Below are 18,712 nucleotides of genomic sequence, written 5' to 3' on the forward strand. Positions count from 1 at the left end.
TCATGACAAAACAGAACATCACAAGTTTTTACAGCTTTATTTCAAAGGTTCAAAAACAAAATCCAGCCTATGTGGTGCGCGGGTGCACGTAATACCTCACCCTCGAGAACAGAACCGAATGTGATACAAAATGAAGTAGAAAAGATTAGGAAAGAAACAGAACAGAAATGGGATGTTTACTAGGCTTGCATTGCCATTGGTGAATGCAAAGTACGCAATTTTTTTGTGTGTTTTTTTTTTTTAAACACCCTTTGTTACAGTTTAAGCCCCCCAAATTGTAGAGTCACCATACTGTACTGCTTGGTGGAAACCAGGCTTGAATGTCCCTGAGTCTTCAGAGGACAGACCAGAGTACCATGTTTGTCTTCCGCTGTATGATTGTGATGCCCAAAAAATACGCAATGTGGTTCCACTTGGGTACACTTGGCTGGCTGGGCCTAGGCCTAAGCGGCTTAGAGGGTGGGTGCAGAATCAAGCATGGGGGGGTTGTGGGGAGTCTGGACAGGAACCAAGGCACTTAAAAATGGGACATCCCTTCAATTTCCTGCTCTAACCCCTGAATATAAAACAAAACAAAAGTCATCTGGTTCATTCGTTGTAAGTGGTTCCAGGCCACTAAATGACCACGTGATATCTAAAAGAAGATAAAAGGAAAGATCGGTCAGTGCAACAAAATATTGGGATAGTGAAGTAGAAAAGATGGGAGGGTGACACCCAGCAAAAAAAAAGTGGAGAGGTCCCAAAGAAGGATTTTTTTTTTTTTACCCTGGAAGGTATGCCACCCAGTAAAGGTTGTTTACCCAGAAAGTAAGCCACACAAGTTAGAAAGAATCACTGTGGTGACCTGAGGTTTAAGGCAGCTCTGTACCAAAGGAGGTTAGTGATTACCCTGGAAGCAGCACCAAATGTTAAGGCTGTCACCCAAAAACTAAGGTACAACAGCAACAAAGCAGGAAGATTGTCACCCATGAGGTATGGGACGTTTTCACCCCAAAAGTAAGGTACATAGACACTTAAAAAAAACAAGGTTGCTACCTGGGAAGTTAGGCAAAGCTTACCAAACAATCAGGGTTGTTGCTTCATAAGTATGGTAGACCGTTTGCAAGGAAAGTTGTTGCATGCGGGAGGAAAGTCACCCAGTGCTCATAAATGTGTTTGATGCCCAGGAAACGAGGTCAATTCCGAACAGATAATCACCTTTGCGACCAGGGAAGTATGCTCGGCAGGTACCAAAGAACAAAGGGAAGGTTCTTCAACTTACCAGGACAAAAAAAAAAAGTGTGTTGAGAAGCTCTATCCCTCGATGGAGACCTCTGGAACTAGGTGACCATTTAGCGCTGCCTCCAACGGTATTTCCTGAGCACACAGTCTTCAGTCTACGCGCTACAAAAACAAATGTGTTGTTTAAAGTAAGGATTGTGTTCCACCTCACCATTGTTGATCCCGTCTTAATCTGACATGATGGTATGTTGCCCTCTTGCGAGGGGCATTTCGGATTGACGGAGGGGGTGTCCTGTGGAGAAAAAAATATAGTATCCAAGCATCTAACAGTCATTGTAGACAGAACTCAAAGGGAAGTACGCACCTCTTGGATTTCAACAATCTGCGCGACTGATTCTGTTTCGACCTTAACAGTTTCTGCTTCAGCCTTTGGTTCTGGTTGAGGTATGCAAGCAGCAACCACTGGTTCTGATTTGGGTACAAGGACAACCTCCTGCACTGGCTCAACTGCTTCAGCAACCAATCCTGGATCAAGGACACAGCCGATGACTTGTTGCACTTTCTGTTCTTCTCCAGCAACTGCCTCTGCTTCAGGGATCTTCGTGATTTCCATTTGTTCTGTTGCATTTGCAACAGAAGGTTCCACCAGTTCAGAGTCACGGGGGCAACTGACCAGTTTTGGTACACTGGTGACAACCTGCTCTCCCGACTCTGATTCGACCTTCACGGCGAGTTCTGCTTCAACTACTGGTTGTGGCTCGAAGGTGCAACAGACGACCTCCTCTACCATCTTTTGGGTCGCCACTTGTTCTGGTTTTGCGTCAAGCTCTGGTCCACTAGCCACATGCTGCTCTACCAAATCTGGTTCCACTTTAAGGGCCAGTTCTGCATTAATTACTTTTTCTTGGTCAAAGGTGCGACTAACTGTCTCTGGTACACTGGAAACGACCAGCTTTGCAAGTTGTGATTCCGCCTTAACAGCTGGTTCTGCTTTAATTGCTGTTTCTGACTTGAATGTGCAACTGACCATTTGTGGTACACTAGCACCAACCTTCTCTTTTAATTTTGCTTCTGCTTTGTCTGTTTCAGTGCCTGGTTGTGGGTTGAAGGTGCATCTGACCAATTCTGGTACACTCTCCACAACTTGCTTTACTGCCTTAATTTCCTCAGTCATGGGTTTTTGTTCTGGTGCCTTTACCACTTCTTGCATTGATTTGGGTTCTCCCTTTCCTACAGCTGTTTCAGGTTCAGCTGCAGTGGCGGAAAGAGGCTCAATGGTGTCTGCCACAGGTTTCGGTGCCAAGACTTTGGGCTTGACCTGTAGAGGAGAGGACAAAGGTGAGTAATCCAGCCCAAAATTAGAACATCTTGGGTTCCAAGCGGAACCAGCCACCCTGCAATAACAACCCAGTAACCTTGCATTGTGGCTCGTGTGTTTGGTCGGATCTGTACAAAAGAAGGTTGGCTACCAGGGAGGTAGGCGAGTACCAAAAAATTGGTTTGTTACTTGAGAAGTAAGACAGAGAGACACCAATGAGGAAGGTTGGTAAAAGGGAATTAAGACGGATGTTGTTGTTTTTTACACGGGAACTAGCATATACAAAAAAGGAAGGTGGTTACCAAGGAAGAAAGGACAGTTTTAATGCAGAGTAGAGTAGACCAAAGATACACAGGCTCCAAGAATAGAAAGTGTAACCCAGGGAGTAAAGTAGACCAAAGAAGGAAGGTTGTAATACACCCACCCCCACATCCCATCTTCCTGACCGTGGCCAAGTGTTTGAGGCAACATGAATAATTGCAACCTTCCCTCAGTGTGACGTTCAATAATTTATCCATTTTACAGGCATCCATCTTTAATTCAGGCTAGCAAAGCTTCAAATCCCCAAATGGATGCCGTAAAAAACGAACAGGAGTCAACATGGACGTATGGTCTGGAGTCGATATGGTCGGGTGGAGGGAACACCACAACACAGACACACCACAGACACACACACACCAGTTTGGCGCTGGCTAGTGTCACCTGTTCAATGTAATATGCCGCAAATTCATGAGCATGGCAGATTAGAGCCCTTTAAAAAAATGCATCTTTAACGATTTCAAGATTGTCTTGTCTGAGATTGCGATTTTAATCCCAAAACAATACAATCGTTCAGCCCTACCTCTGTGGGAATGTTGAAGAAATGCCGTTCCTTCTGGCTTGGTAACTTTTTGCATCTCTGGATGAAAGGGGAGAGTCACTGGCTATGATGCCACAATTTACCACTTTCATGGGTACAGTTTTAATTATATAATGCTGGATTATCTGTGTTGAGTCCGAATTTTCAGTTTTGCAGTGTCTTTGCATGAAAAATTAAAATAAACCTTTCCTGGGTTCTGTGTATTTTTTTTCCCTAGATCTTCAACTTCGACTCCGATGTGGTAATTTTACGGGATCTCTGCGTAAAAGTTAGGATTTACAACTTTTGCTGCGTTCTGTGTAAAAGTTGTGCAAATGCCAGATATGCACAGATGCTACAATTTTGTTGCAGGGGATTGACCCCTTTCACTGGGTTGTGTGTGAGAGTTCTGACAATTCTGGAGCTCATGTTTTGACTCTGCCGCCACAGTTTTTCGCAGGCTGACTGCGTGAAAACCACCTTTGAGAGGTTCTGTGTAAGATGTTCTTGCCTGACTTGCTGGTTGAGGTTCCAGAGCTGCTGCGCCAGGCGCCTTCTTAGTGGGGACTGGTTCCACTGGTCTAATCTGGGCCGGTGCTTCCTTCACCACTTCAGGTTGGACCTTGGCACTCCCTTTGGTCTTCTTGTTTGGCTCTTCGGGGATGATTGGGGGCGACACTTTTGTGTGCGTGCCACAGCGGATGTGCTCCTCCAGTGCTCGCCGCTGCGCCTGCTGGAAATGACAAACAACAAACATAAAATTAATGTGATGTTTACAAAAGCCAAAACTTGTATGGTAGCTTTGTAGATGACTAAATTCTCTACAATATTTAGAAAAATTGATTCTAGGTTTCCCGCAGACTCGCAATAGTTTACGAAGTTTACAAAAAGCAGTTGTTTGCTTTGCTCAACATTAAATATGCAATGTTGGCAAATACGCGCATTTTTCTGAGCCTCTAAATGATTTATGACCTTTAATATAAAAATACCTTTGTTAGCTTAGTCTGAGACTCTTAATTCTCATTGTTCACAGAACGACACATATTTGGCACGCTGGGTCTCACATCGCCCCCTCTAGTTCGGCGCTGGTTATCCATCATGGGCCCAGCAAAAACATCAACAAAGCTCACCAGTTACGTAACTTGACAGACCGCCAGCGGTCCGAACCCGAAGCGTCCTGACAGGTGCGCTGATCGTGAAAGTGTGGCTGTCAGCAGAAGCCGCATAGACGAGAGCCAGCCAGCCTAATCGCATCACCGCCGCATGCTAATCGTGACACAATCGCTGGCGGGAAAATGCTTTTGTCAGTGGCGGCAGCCGTCGAAACAAAACCCTTGCTCACTAATATGTGGGCAACAATGTACACTTCCAAACTGTCTTTAATTTTCATCAAAGCGTTCTTTAGGTTTGTATGTGACTAAACGGGTTGTAAAAAAAAAAATGATTCCGATGATTTCAAAAAGACATACAGTATGTTCGTTTTGTTCAAGACGTAATTGTTAATGATGTTTACAAAAACACGCGTTAGGTCTGTTGAAGACTAATTTGAAAATCTCGTTTACAAAAATATTCCAAAATGATCTTTAATGTTAAAACAATGTGCGTTAAATTTGTTGAAAACTAAATTCATTATTTTTACAAAATATGAAAGTTTTGTCGAAGTTTAAAATTTTTAGATTTTTACAAAAACTCACTCCTAAGTTTGCGTTTGCAAAGTGTCAAAGTTATGGCTTACAAATGTATGTTGGGTTTGTCAAAGAATACATTTTCTTTGTTTACACAAAATGTACATTGGGTTGGCATGTTTAGAAATAGTTTTTTGTCAGTGGCAGCCATCAAAATAACGCCCTCCCGTCATCCACCAAACATCCAAACATGGCGTCAGGCGCCAGCTGATAACGTGTGATGCCTTCAGATGACTTTTTTTTTAGCCGTCATTATCAGCGCCGTTGTCGTAGTAGTAGAAGAAGAAGACGAAGATGATGTTGCGCAGACGTCCATTCGAGACATTCCGTTTGGACACACCACCATATTTGGTCACGTGCTCCATGGGCGAAGGCAAACGGGAAGTATGTGGGCAAAAGTATTGGGTCACTCACAACAATCACAAAGTGCCCTCGTTGGACTGACGAAAAACATGTAGATTGGCTTTGTTGAAGACTCAGTTCTCTAGTTAGCTTTGTTCATTACCCTAAATTGGCTTAAATGATGGCAAAACCACGTACATTGGCTTTCCTGATAATCGTAAAATACCTTTCTTTTTTTTTTTTTTTTAAAGTCATTGTTAAGTTTGTCACAAACTTGAAATTGTCTTGAATTATTTTAAAAAAACTTAGATTCGGACTTTACTCTTACAAAAAACGCATCTTGCAGTACATGAACAATTGTTGACGACTCCAAGTTCTCTTGAATTTTTCCAGAAACGTATACTAAGTTTGTCAAAAGCCTCCTTGGATTTGCTGGCAAGTCTAAAATATTTCTGATGTTTACAAAAATATTTGTTAGATTTGTCGACAATCTCAAATTGCTTACGATGTTCACAAAAACATGTTAGATTTGTTGAAGATGAAATTCTCTCAAATACTTGTGAAAATGTAGGTTATGTTCAATTCAAAATAGTGCATAACATTAAAAAAAACAAAATGTCCGGTTTGTCAAATACTGTCAATTGTTTGCGATGTTGACAAAAACGTTAGATTCATTAAGACTAGATTCTCTGGAACGATTATTCAAAATAAACGTTAGGTTTTTCTGTGGTAAATATTTACAAAAAATCCACTTTAATTTCATTGACAATATAAATTGTTTGTATTTATCACAAAAAAATTTTGATTTGGAGCATTCCACATCGTAAACGCCTCCCACTAAAAACCAGGCTGGCCCCCCCACCCAATGTTCATCACTCCTTCATCATAGCTCGATTGCTGGTGTCTGATTTGGAGTCATGACTCAGCGTGGAAGCTCTCGTATGGCAGGAATTCACACCGGGTTTAGGAGAGGGGGTTTGAAAAAAAAAAAAAAAAAAAAACATTCCCCAGCAAGCCTCCTGAATGTCAGGCTATTTAAACCTCCCACAAAATCTCTATTTAATCCCGCACTTTTTGTTTTTTCTCCACACTCAAAATAGAAACTTGCCTTCTTCCTTAAATGTACCTCCTTAAGATGAAAAATAAAGTTCTTTTGGATGTGATTTTTTTTTTTTCATTTAAGTTTCTTTTTTAACAGCAAACATTCTTAAATTGAATTTTTAAAACTCTGTTTTTAATGAAAATTCTTAACATGATGGTATTGCCAATTATTGACTTTTTGGTGCCGAACTGTGAAGTCCACTTGATAGGAAACCGCTGACACCAGTCTGACACCGCAAACATCATTTTCAAACCCGGAACTGCCAAATCAGTGCCAGTGTTGGGACCATTCCAGAGTGCCTTCAATCTGACACTTTTTTTTTTTACCCCTCGATAGAAACACTTTTCTACTTCTTTCAAAGTGTCGTCTTCAACTGTGTTTATCCTGTACAGGTTCGCGGGTGGTTGCTTGACGGCTGACTTTGGACGAACGGCCGACTCGACCCTGAACTGGTCGCCAGCGGACACAATCACCGAGCGGGAACCGACCGACGCTGCCCACACTCAAGACAGGCGAGTGGATCACTACATGAGCGAGCCTCCGATCCTGATCAACTTGAGCGCACTCATGCGGCGTTTTGTGACGATGTGGCGGGCAGCTCACTTACCACTCTCTTCATACGACGCTGGTTCCTCTTCCTCTTGCTGGGCATGTTGGCGTGTGAGGATCACTGATGACAATGTTGACGAGGAAAATGAGAGATGGAGCGAATGGAGCGCCACAGAGAGCCTGCTCTTTATACAGCCCCCAGCTCTCGACCCCCCCCCCCCCCCTCCCCTTAGACACACACGCACACACATTTGGGTCCCATGTAAGAAGCGGGGAACGTGTATGTGCGTGTGTGAAAGTGACACACCCCTCTTTATAGGAGCTTGGACACACGTGACAACAACAAAACATGTGTTTTCCAGACTTTATTATTTTTTTGAAAGACTAAATTGTATTGTAAAGTAAATTCAGTTTTAATGATAAAACACTTGAATGATAAAAGACTCTACATTGTCTTGGATGGTTACGAAAAATGGATTCCAACCTTAGCCAATGTGGCGACCGGCGTGAAGTTTCCGCGACTTATTTTATCTTTTGACAACTCAAACGACTGTCAGCCTGAAGATCAACAATGCAACAACAATGCTTATTCGTTGCATTTATTATGTTTACAAAAGTAAAAGCGCTTATGCAAAAACGTATTCATAGACCACACACATCTTAGAAGACTTCTGCAACAAAAAATGTCTCTGACGGGGACGATTGAATAATATCATTGTCAACATCCTATTAACTAGGCAAAACACACTACAAACGATTTATAGAGCTACATCATGTCGCTTACAAAATGCCATGTCGATGTACATAAGAAATTATTTAAATTAACATGTAGTATGCAGGAATAAAAAAGCACTGGACTGAATGTCTGCATGAATTTGCACTTGTGACGCAAACAAGCCAGACCGGGTTAGTTATTTGCAAAGTGTTAAAAGCTAGAAATTGGACAGTTTAAAATAAGAGTAGCCAACTTCAGTGCCATTCTGGTTTTCAGTCTTTTAACAAAGAGGACAAAGTGCTCCGGATCGTTGGCATCCTTTTGGTAGCGCCTCAGTGCATTTCCACTCATGCAAAATTAAAGACCAGAAATATTTCGTGAGCTTCAGCCTGATGTCGACGCTTGACAGCATCTCCCTTGCTTCTTCTTCAACTGACCAAATGAGGATTTTTAAATGAAAAAGGATTTGCAAGCACTTAGTCTGGGCTTGAAATACTTCCTGTTTTCAATTCTTGATTTAGCAAAATTCTGGAACCTGCCATGGTGTATGTGGGCGGGATAGTGGTTGACATTTCTGCCCGACTGTTCTGAGGTTAGTTGAAATTTGGACACCACTACATGTTGCCTTCAGTCTCGATGAAATTGGCAAAAAAAATATATATGATTCGATACAAAAATAATAACCGCAGCCTTTTCTAATGAAATGTTTTCCCTTTTAGAAAGCGACTATTTTGCCTATCCTTTTGTTTATACAAAGTTTGATAAAGAAAACTGCTGTCCACTGTCGGTTCATTGAGCACAACATCGTCATTGTTGTTAAGTTATTTGATGACTGTTAATGATCTTTGATGTTTATGAAAACACGTGCGAGGGCTCTGTTGAAGACTGCAACTTGTTTCTTCTTGGAGTTTATTTGCTCAATATTTGAAGACTGAATTTTCTTTGTTCATGAAAAAAAAAACGAAATGTGATTTACACTCCCCGAAAGAATAAATTGCTACTAACGTTCATGACATCCTGTAGAAAGATCTTTTAAGAGTTCATTTTCCATGTGTTTTACAAATCCACGTATTGCTTTGCGACGTGGGAAAATGTGATAAGGACCCACATGTCGTCTGTGACATTTTCAAACATGGACGATACCACCAACTGGGGTTTGATGGGAAACTTTTAAAATGAGAATAATTCAAGCAACACAAGAATTAAGAAGCGTGGTCGACGAAAGAAGACCTGCATTCACTGACATGAATGCTTTTGAAGGTGCTTGTGATGTCATAATTAGAATTGTCTTGATTGCATGAAATACGCAACCCACCTCCCCTCTCAAAAAAGGCAAGGTGGTGTGTCCATGTGAGTCAAGTCCAGGTGGAAGCGTCCGCGTGTGTCAAAGCAACTTGGGAAAGCACAGAGACTACGTCATGTTGCCGACTTTCTTGACGCTAATCCTCGCCACGGTTGTGGCGGCAACAGGAAGCGCCAACGAAACTACGGCAGTACCGGACGGCCAGATCGTCATCGCGCGGGGAAAACTGCTGGTGAGCTTTTCGCATCCTCAACGTCCAAATCAGGCCTGGGAAAACGTTGACGAGATCAAGGCTTTTAATAAGTAAAAAAATGACGTTAAGTCGTTCATTTTAATACAAAATGAATGATATGTACTCTTTTTTAAAAATTTCCAAATGCAATTATAAAGGGTGTCAGTTGGATTTTTATACGCGGTTTCACATTCCCACAAATAGTGGGGGGCTAGTTGATGAGCTAAATCTTTTTTTTTTTTACTTTCAAAGTGAAATAACTATATATTCGTATTTTTTAGTAATTGAATTATACATAATGATCTAACTTCTCCCCCCCAAAATAAATAAAAAATATATTTCATATGGGTGATTTATTGGCCTCAGTAAGGACAAGCCAAAGGTCACAATGACTGACTATACATGTCAAATAGATTATGCTGCTATTTACAGAATACATATATAATTCAGAGATAATCAATGGGGTAATTATTTCATGATGTAATAAATACAAATAGTTCAATCCAAAAAATAGATTTTAATGATAAGTAAAGATATACATTTTTAATGAAAAACAATTACAATTCACACTCATTTATTAGTGTATGTATTTCAATACTAAATTCATATTAACCTATATATTTTTTTATTATAAAAAATATGTATAATACTTGTGACTCACTGCAATGATCCCAAATGAGGCAAGTTGAAATTTCTTAAAACACTAGATACGTGCACTCCATTTACAATTTATTATTTTTGAATGTTACTGTAATAATAATACACAAACTAAGTATCAATGAATGAAACAATTGGGCAATGATGTAATTATTTAAAAAGAAAAAGAAAGATGAAGAACTAATGTTTGCAATAGTAAAAAAAAAAATCCATCTATTTTGGAAGAAATCACAGATTTAGTTATACTGACTAAATGAATTAGTAAGTAAAAAGTAGTCAATTTTAGTCTGTTTCTTTTGCAGGCTCCCAGCGTGGTTGGATGAGGCATCAAGAAAATGCCCGAGCTGCATCACTTCCTGTTGGAGCGCTGGGCTTTGTAGTATCCTTTTCGTCTACGCCTTTCCGCGCAAAACTTCTTTTTGCAACGTTATAACGGCAACACGTTAGTTTTGCAAGAGATGACAATGCCTTGAATGTTTACGAAAACATGTATTTTGGTTGTGTCAAAAGTTTCAAATTGTGTTTATAAAAATATTGTTGACGAAAACAATTATTTTTGCTCTCAATGAAAAATTTGTAATGTTTACTAAAATGTAACTTGGCTTTGTTGAAGGCTACATTTACAATGGTTTACAACATTTGCTCCTGCAATATTTGTCTTTGATGTTTACAAAATCTAGTTTTAGTCAAAGACTACATTTTTGATGTCCACAAAAACAACATTTACAAAAAAAAAAAAAAACATGTACACTGTCTAATCAAGTTTGAATTAGGTATGTTTACGACAATGTTTCCAAAAACATGCACACCAGCTGTGACTGATTTCCGTGACCCGAGTTTTCCTCGCCCAGTCACAACCTGGAGTATGATTCCTCGGAGGAAGTGGACCCTCGACTAATTTTTTATGACGACAAGGACGAGGTCGTGAAGGTGACCTTCGACATCCCCACTCTTGGCAGCTCTGAGTAGCCTTCCGAGGCGCAGCGGTAGCGGCAACTTGCTGTTGTTAAAGAAATCCAAACAATCCTGGAACTGAAATTGATTATTATTTTGAGGTTGTATTTGTACAACATAACGCATACTAAATATATATATATAGAGAGATATTTATAATTTATGATATTGTTTGCGATATATTTATTTTTTGAGAAAAACAAGAGAAAAAAGGAATGAAACCAAAAAATGAAAAATAATAATGAAATTAATAATAATAATTTGTCCAAATTTGCCTCGTCACGCTAGAAATCTATTACAAATATTTTTTCACTTATCAATTTTTGCTAGGTAAAGTGTGCAACAAAATATGACGTTCGCAATGTTTGGGTTTGTAGACAGTTGGCGTGAAAGGCATGAAGGCAACAGAGATCGCCGCCCTGCTGGACTCGCTGGGCTTCTACAAGCGATTGCAGAAGGGCGAGGCAGTGCCGGAAGAGTTCAAGAACTTCCCCCTGCACGCACCTCGCGATGAGCTGTGACGCCCCCTGATGGCCAAACGCTGCCACTGCGTCCCGCGCATGCCATTGATGACGAACGGAGCCTCAAGGTGTTCCCAAAAAACAAAATCCCGGCTTCGCTCCGACGGCTCGCTGGGCCTGACGTAGTGCGCACACGTCTGATGCAATAAAAATAAAAAAAACACAAAAGCAAGAGCATGATTGAATTTTTTGGGACATAAATCAACATTGTGAGCAATTGCTGAAAAGTCATTTCATTACATGTACAAGGATGACATTTAATTGAATATAATGTAGTTGAATTTAATTTAATTCATGATATTATTATTATATAATAATTTGTAGTTTTTCTGATCTAAAAAGTATTTTCCTTTTTTTTAAGTGTTACAAAGAGATTAAATTCCCATATTTTGAGGACGGAAAAAAATCACAAGTCACAACATGGAAGACATCAGAAAACAGTAGGAATCTTTAATTGTAATCTTTATTTACGCATTATTAAACTAAATGACAACATGCTCCTAACATGACTATAACAAATGTTTTCTCTTTTCCTAAAAAAAAAGCGCAAATTTTCAATTTCTTCCTTGCACATATGTGACTTATCTTGAATATTATATTGGTCATAAAATGTCAGTACTTTTTTGTGGCCAGTGAGCACCCAAAAGAGTACAAAATTATTGTTTTGTATTGTTTTTGTCCCTTAAAGTTGCCCATTACAGAAAAACATTTTTGTAAATAAATACAAACATTTTGAAAGTGTTTAAAAGTTCAACCAAACTTAGCTTGCTTGTCCTTGAGGGGCTTAATGGCGTGCAGCTGTTGGCTGGAGCCGCCATCTTAGTCCTGTTTTTTTATTTAAACCTCTGTCATAATTGAGTTCCAAACAGAGAGGTTGACCAAAAAAACAAAAAACAATAACTGTATCCTGTATCAAAATTATAGCTTGTTGGCTAGCATGCCTAACCTACTAGCGCTCCTTTTGAGCTGCATGCCGATGGCGATGCTAAGCTAATAGACATGCCTTTTACCCTCCATTAACTTGAAGCCCCTGCCAACATGGCCGCCACATGGGCATGTGTTGTAAATGTGAGCCTGCTCTCTCCTACTGTGACAACAACAACACAACAGGAAATTCTTGCACCATACTCTGCCCGTTTGCTGCTTGCAACCAATTCAACAATGGCAAAAATTCAACCTTTGGAGTGGACCGGATGCTATTTCCTGTCCGTCAAATCCAGAGTCCGTGGAATCGAGGCTCCAGTGTATTTGTCCAACTTTGATGTTGTCATCTAATGATTACATTTGCTTTTCAGTCCACTCCTAACGCCCCCTTAAATTGTTTTTGTCGTCTTTTATTTGCAGGGTTGATTTTGGACGACGTGCAATATGTGCATTGTGTTCTCCTGTCGCATTTTGTTTCGAAGACATTCAATTCCCAGCTTGTTGTGATTGTTTCAGTTTGACTCATGAAAAGATCTTGACTAATCCGCAAGGCGCCCGCCTCCTGTTTGCTAATCTGATTAGAGGCGTGTGCGTGTGTGTGTGTGTGTGCGCGCAAGTATGCCTTGCGATGCCGGTGTTCTACTCGCCGGTTCCCGACAACGTCGGCGTGGGCCCGGCCCGCGCGGGAACTTCACAGGTCGACAGGGAGCGCCGTGACCTTTCACCTTCGCCTTCAGTTTCACGTTCAGGTTGGTCCTCATTCTTGACCTAACGACAGTCTTTGCCACATAGTGTCAGAGGGGATTAGCAACACACTAAAAAGGAAAAAAACAATACATGAGGACAAAAGCATGGGAAAAAAACATGAAATTTAAAACAAAAACAAAAAAAATTTTATTTGTATTCAGAGGAAGTGATATTTTTTAGAAAGAAAAATGATAATACAAGTGATAACTTTTTTAAGTTGAGTAAAATATCTAGTATGATAGAATCATATTGTAAGTCAGAATCTTTCACAATAAGAATCAGGTCTTTAAAGTCGTAGTTTTGAAGATTTAAAGACTTCTCTTTGGAAGATTTTGTAACATAACAGAATACTGTGATTAAAAACATTTTTAGGAAAAAGTAGCATGTGTACGTTTTTTTTTTAAATTGTGAAAACATTGCATGTAAAATTACATTATCATGAAATAAAGTCTTAAAAGATTGAAAAATGAAAAGTAATATTACGAGAATAAAGTCATTTTTCGAGTGATAATATTGCAAAATTTAAATTCGGAATTTCCAGGATAAGTAAAAACAATTGATGATGCATTATTTTCTTGAGTATTATCAGGTTTTTGAGGGGGCAAATAAAGGGGGGGGGGGTAAATTAATGTTGCAAAAATCCAGTCCATATTTTCAAATTAAGGATTTTTTGAAGATCTCTTTTTAACTTTGTGAGAATAAAGTCCACATTTATTTCAAGATTAAAATAATCATGTTTTTATAAAGTTATCATAAAAATCACAAAAATATAATACCGCTAGAATAAATTTATTTTCAAGATTAAAAAACAGAACAGTTTTACGAAAAAAGTAGAATTTCGTGTTGCGACAAGGGTAAAAAAAAAACAACATAATTTTACGGCGCTATCATCTGAATGTAACGTGGTGTTGTTGTTGTTTTTAGCGACGGCGTGCACGGAGGTGACGTGCGACGTGGCTCTGCAGATGCTGATCTACTTCAACTTATTTTATTTACCCTGTTGGTGCTTCTCGTCCATCTGCATGCTGCAAGTCAAGGTCAGCGGTTCGAGTAATTTGTCAAACATGGTCGAGGCCACGAGACCGCTGGTGGGACAACTCCGTTGTCGCCGTCTTCACCTTCAAACCTCATCCATGTTGCTGAAAGGTGAAAACAAGCACACGAGATGTGATTTATTTTTTTACATTTTTCATCAAATGTATTTAAATTTGCTGAAAGATGCTAACGAGCCTTAGCTTGATGCAGCAACATCAGAGCTATAGCATGACTTAGGACTTTCTGAGTCTTTGAAAAAACAAACGCAGATGCTGAGTGCAAGAATGGATCAAAAGTGGAGCTCGTTCAGAATGTTTTATTTTGATTTTTTTGAATCACAAAGACGGAGTTATCCCACTGTCGTTGTCAGTGGCTCAGTTCCAATGGGGCTACAAGTCCTCTGCATAATGTTCCGACGATTGATGGGACACTTTTACAAACTGAGCACTGGCGGAAGTGGATTTTGGTTCTTCAGTATCAGTCGTCACACTTGGCTAAATTGAGGTTAGCATTTGAATGAAAGCCGATGTGTTTGTTTTTCAGTTTGCATACCTTCCAGGATATTACCAAGGCCTGTTGATCAGCGGAATCGTACTCGTCACCATTGTGGAAATTGTCCGCCTTTACCTCGGCTACTTTGGGAACCTGCACGAGAACGTAAGCACTTTCCCAAACGCTGTATACTATATGCACTAATTGTATTCAATATACTTAAAGTAATTTATATATTTTCTTTATGCTTCTGAAGTACTTTATTGTAGTGAAACTACTTTATGTACTTTATGCACTTGGAAACACCATGTACTTTTTTGTTGATGGTCTGAATGCACATACTTTACTTTATGCACATGATAGCAGCTTGGATTTTTATAGTGCCTACTTTGTGTACTTTATGTGGTGTACTTGTGGTTTTTGACATACCCGACTGCATGTACTTGATGCTTTTTTCTTTTTTTTGCTTGATGTTGTTGTTTGCGCAGGTTGCGTGGCTGTGCTCGTTCTGCGTGCTGACAGTCTCGTTCCAGCTGCCGGTGCTGTTGTTCTTCGTGACGGACGAGGGTGTGCTCATCCTCCCGCTGGAGCGCGCCGTCCACTTGCTGCTGCTGGCCGCCGAGCTGGCCCAGATTGTGGCCGCCGCGTTGACGCTGCGCATCATGACCAGGAAGATGACGCTGCGCTTCCACCTGCGCCAGCTGGCCAAGGTGGACAGCTTCGGTCACGCCGCCGCCAGCGCGCCCGCCCTCGGCCTAGGGCTGGCCTACCGTCGGGTTACTGTCACTTAGTTCGTCCGTTCCACTTTTGTCATTCATTTGTTTTTCAGGGAAAGTCAAGTGAAAAAATGGCAATAATATGTTTCCTGCGTTACCATTCGTCTAAAGGCAGCATTCTGGTTAACATTCTGTGTGTGGAATATGAAGCATCAAAAAGCAACCATTTTTGAGCCATCTCAGGTGGCGGCCATTTTGTGACTGAAAATGATCTCACAGTGCCGAAGGCACTTTTTTGCCATTATTTTTATTACAAGAAGACTTGAAGCACAATTTAGTAACGGGGATCTCGTAATTCTTGCATCAGTAATTCTTGCGAACGTCACATGACCAAAAACAGAAAACCTATGACGTTCACAAGATGAGACCTTCGGCACCCTGACGTCATTTTCAGTCGACAGCTAGTGGCAAACGGTCGGTTATTCAAGAACTAATGTCACGTTACAAAGATATTAACTAACAAAAATATGTTTGTATTTTTCAACAGATTGAAGATTCAAAAATTTAAAAATCTTGATTTTTTTTTTGTTTAAAACATTTTTAGTGCCTTGAGAATAATCTTGGGATTTGCAAAATAAATGATTAGATTTTTTTAATGCTTTTATTATAAATTGTTTTCATGTTTCCCCTTTTCATCACATCATTATACCATCCGTATTAACGATTTTATTTGTTTATTTATCTATTTATTTTACAATTAGATTTTTCTATTTTGCTCGTCAACATTTTTCCCAATTCTCATTCATATAAACATCACTATTCTGCTGGAGTGCAAATGTGTTGAGCATTTGTGACCACTAGAGGGCAGTCATGGACTGGAAATAATCCCTAACATCTGCATCATGGGCCACACAAGATCGCTTATTTTTACTCTTAAATTCCGGTTAGGAATGGGCAAACTCCAAACATGACCTGTGCAACAACTGATGCAAGATTTTATGATGGCCACTGGCTGAAACTGTTTTGATCATATTTTGTCCTAATATTATATCTAGTCAGAATGCAACTGCAACATTGTTTTTGTTGTTGTTGTCCCTTTTTATGTTATACTTCGATAGCTTTTGAAGACTAAAAATGCATTTATCCAAGATCAAAACGTATCTGAAATAAATAGAATCACTTCTTTTTTGTGAAAAAGTCCTGACAGTTCCTGAAAACAGTTGCATTTCCCAACGTTAAAAATTGCATTTTCTTGTAAAAGTCTTAATATTACAAAATGTACAAAAATGTGTTTTTTATTTACAACTATGTGAAAATGTGGCCTTTCTTCCGGATTATTTTAATCAGAGCACAAAAAATGTGTTTGGAAAAACAACCAAGCTGCAGTGTAAATTCAGTACGACGCTAGACTTGCGCTTCAGGACAGAAAAAATATGAAAAGAGTTTGGTAAATTTTTTAAATTTCAATTTAAAAAAATATTAAAATAAATACATATATTCAAGTAAACATTACTAAAATAATAATCGATATATTCAAAGAAATATTCGTTAGCTGTAAGAGTTAAAAAAGGTGACTTTTCTGAGATTACATTCTATTTAAACATAATATTGAGATTATTTTGAATATTGGAAATATGATTTTTTTTTAATATGAATTTTGCAAGAATAATTTAACATATTTTAATTCACAAATCATATTTAGTTTTTTTCAAATTTTATTCAACACTTTAATTTCAATTTAAAAAAATATTAAAATAAATACATATATTCAAGTAAACATTACTAAAATAATAATCGATATATTCAAAGAAATATTCGTTAGCTGTAAGAGTTAAAAAAGGTGACTTTTCTGAGATTACATTCTATTTAAACATAATATTGAGATTATTTTGAATATTGGAAATATGATTTTTTTTTAATATGAATTTTGCAAGAATAATTTAACATATTTTAATTCACAAATCATATTTAGTTTTTTTCAAATTTTATTCAACACTTTATTTCTTATTTTTTTTCCTCAAAACTTGAAGAATCTTTTTTAAATAAACAGTCATACCAGTAAAATAATATCCACATTTCCCAAGAAAAATCTTACAATATTTCGAGACTTAAATTGCATTTCCCCTGAGATTATTTATTGTTAAGAAATTTTAGAAATGAAGTCAGTATTTTTTAGTTTTCTAATGTGAGAAAAAGAATGAAAGTGTTTTTTTCCAGATTAAAAATATATTTTTTTCTAATTCATGCAACCTGAACCAGACTTGCATATTTAAAAGATAAAAAAAATTATATATATATATTTTTTTTAAGAATCAATCAAGAATAATACAAAAATAATGCCGTATTTTTCTTGAGTAAAAATTAATAATCTGTGTTTTAATGCTGGCTATTTTCCCATGACAACCGAATCTTGCTTTTTTTAGCTGCTGGCTGTCGTCACGCCGACGTTGGCCTACATTTTCAAATATATTTTTATCTGCATTTGTCTGTGTAACGTACAGAAGGATTGACGCACTCCAAGATGGAGATGTTTTGTTCCCTTTTGCCCAGAACGGATCCACACCTCTGCAGCCCCCCATCCTGTTTCCATTAGCAACCGAGTAGAGAAAAGAAAGACCCGCATGCAAGGAATGGGACACTTGATGCTGATAGGTCGCAGCATATTGACGTCATTAATTTGCCATGCAGCGGATGGCTGGCTGTCGTTTTGCCAATCTCGCCCGCCGCCGTCTCAAATTAGCCGCGGGATATTTTCAAATTTGAAGGGCCTCGTCGCCGGTGGCCTCGTCTCGGAATTCCTTACATCTTATTTGGCTGTTTATTCATTTTAACTTTAGTCAGTCGGCCAGTTAGTTTGTTAGTCAGTCAGACGTTGGGTTATGTATTTTGAATGTCTACTTACACAGTTGATCAGCCAATTATTGATTTAAATAAATTAGATTAGACTGTTTTTGTTGTTTGTATAGTTATTTGCTTGTTTAGTTAGTATGATTGATTAGTTAGTGCTTTATTCAATTAGCAGTTAATATTATATGGATATTCAAATATAGTAAAAATAAATCATCTTGTCTCTTTATGTTAAATAAGTTTTTTTTTTCATTTGTTCAGACAACGGAGGTTCTTTTTTCCCTCGACTAGTTTCGACGTGTAACTCCCGTCTTCTTTGGCAAGAGGACTTCTTAAAGCTCTCGATGAAGACGGCAGTTGCACGTCGAAACTAGTCAAGGTAAAACGAAAAAAAAATCAACATATTCAAATAAATATTCACTCATTATTAGCCACATTATCAGCCCAGGTCATGAATATTCCTTTTGTTTCCATCCTACAGCCCAACGCTCCACTTCAACACAATTAATAGTCA

General features: G+C 38.7%; 3 protein-coding genes across 4 annotated transcripts; 2 read left to right on the plus strand and 1 right to left on the minus strand.

Moving 5' to 3' along the window:
- Positions 1–22: 22 nt before the first annotated feature.
- LOC148343829 (uncharacterized) lies at positions 23–7,257 on the minus strand. Its single transcript, XM_088290195.1, has 6 exons — positions 7,114–7,257; positions 3,889–4,110; positions 1,586–2,539; positions 1,433–1,513; positions 1,262–1,356; positions 23–634 (listed from the first exon to the last, which is right to left on the minus strand). Exons 1-5 carry the CDS (start codon positions 7,156–7,158, stop codon positions 1,294–1,296), a joined length of 1,365 nt encoding a protein of 454 aa, XP_088146321.1. The 5' UTR covers positions 7,159–7,257; the 3' UTR covers positions 23–634; positions 1,262–1,293.
- A 1,882-nt stretch (positions 7,258–9,139) lies between these two features.
- selenoe (selenoprotein e) lies at positions 9,140–11,609 on the plus strand. The gene is made up of 4 exons (XM_088306708.1): positions 9,140–9,305; positions 10,265–10,341; positions 10,814–10,892; positions 11,294–11,609. The coding sequence occupies exons 1-4, from the start codon at positions 9,189–9,191 to the stop codon at positions 11,435–11,437; spliced, it is 417 nt and encodes a 138-aa protein (XP_088162834.1). The 5' UTR covers positions 9,140–9,188; the 3' UTR covers positions 11,438–11,609.
- A 1,135-nt stretch (positions 11,610–12,744) lies between these two features.
- On the plus strand, positions 12,745–16,368 carry LOC148343831 (transmembrane protein 17A). 2 transcript variants are annotated; one of them, XM_088307133.1, is made up of 4 exons: positions 12,745–13,110; positions 14,033–14,254; positions 14,687–14,800; positions 15,124–16,368. In XM_088307133.1, the coding sequence occupies exons 1-4, from the start codon at positions 12,990–12,992 to the stop codon at positions 15,582–15,584; spliced, it is 918 nt and encodes a 305-aa protein (XP_088163259.1). In that variant the 5' UTR covers positions 12,745–12,989; the 3' UTR covers positions 15,585–16,368. The 2 variants fall into 2 exon arrangements, with proteins under 2 accessions (XP_088163259.1, XP_088163269.1); XM_088307143.1 differs by having other exon boundaries at positions 12,769–13,110; positions 14,033–14,145; positions 15,124–15,566.
- The last annotated feature ends 2,344 nt before the right edge of the window (positions 16,369–18,712 follow it).

This window comes from Idiotropiscis lumnitzeri, chromosome 1 (genome assembly GCF_059441095.1).
Source record: "Idiotropiscis lumnitzeri isolate Australia: NSW breed Sydney's pygmy pipehorse chromosome 1, RoL_Ilum_1.0, whole genome shotgun sequence".
Taxonomy (NCBI): domain Eukaryota; kingdom Metazoa; phylum Chordata; class Actinopteri; order Syngnathiformes; family Syngnathidae; genus Idiotropiscis; species Idiotropiscis lumnitzeri.

What these genes read in the sequence shown, in the direction of transcription:
- LOC148343829 (XM_088290195.1), bottom strand. Translation starts at nt 7,158, where the DNA reads ATGCCCAGCAAGAGGAAGAGGAACCAGCGTCGTATGAAGAGAGTG. An exon ending in AGCGTCGTATGAAGAGAGTG is followed by an intron (nt 4,111 to 7,113) that starts GTAAGTGAGCTG and finishes TGTCATTTCCAG; the next exon opens with CAGGCGCAGCGGCGAGCACT. An exon ending in AGATTGTTGAAATCCAAGAG is followed by an intron (nt 1,514 to 1,585) that starts GTGCGTACTTCC and finishes TTTTCTCCACAG; the next exon opens with GACACCCCCTCCGTCAATCC.
- LOC148343831 (XM_088307133.1), top strand. Translation starts at nt 12,990, where the DNA reads ATGCCGGTGTTCTACTCGCCGGTTCCCGACAACGTCGGCGTGGGCCCG. An exon ending in GCCTTCAGTTTCACGTTCAG is followed by an intron (nt 13,111 to 14,032) that starts GTTGGTCCTCAT and finishes TGTTGTTTTTAG; the next exon opens with CGACGGCGTGCACGGAGGTG. An exon ending in TTGGGAACCTGCACGAGAAC is followed by an intron (nt 14,801 to 15,123) that starts GTAAGCACTTTC and finishes TTGTTTGCGCAG; the next exon opens with GTTGCGTGGCTGTGCTCGTT.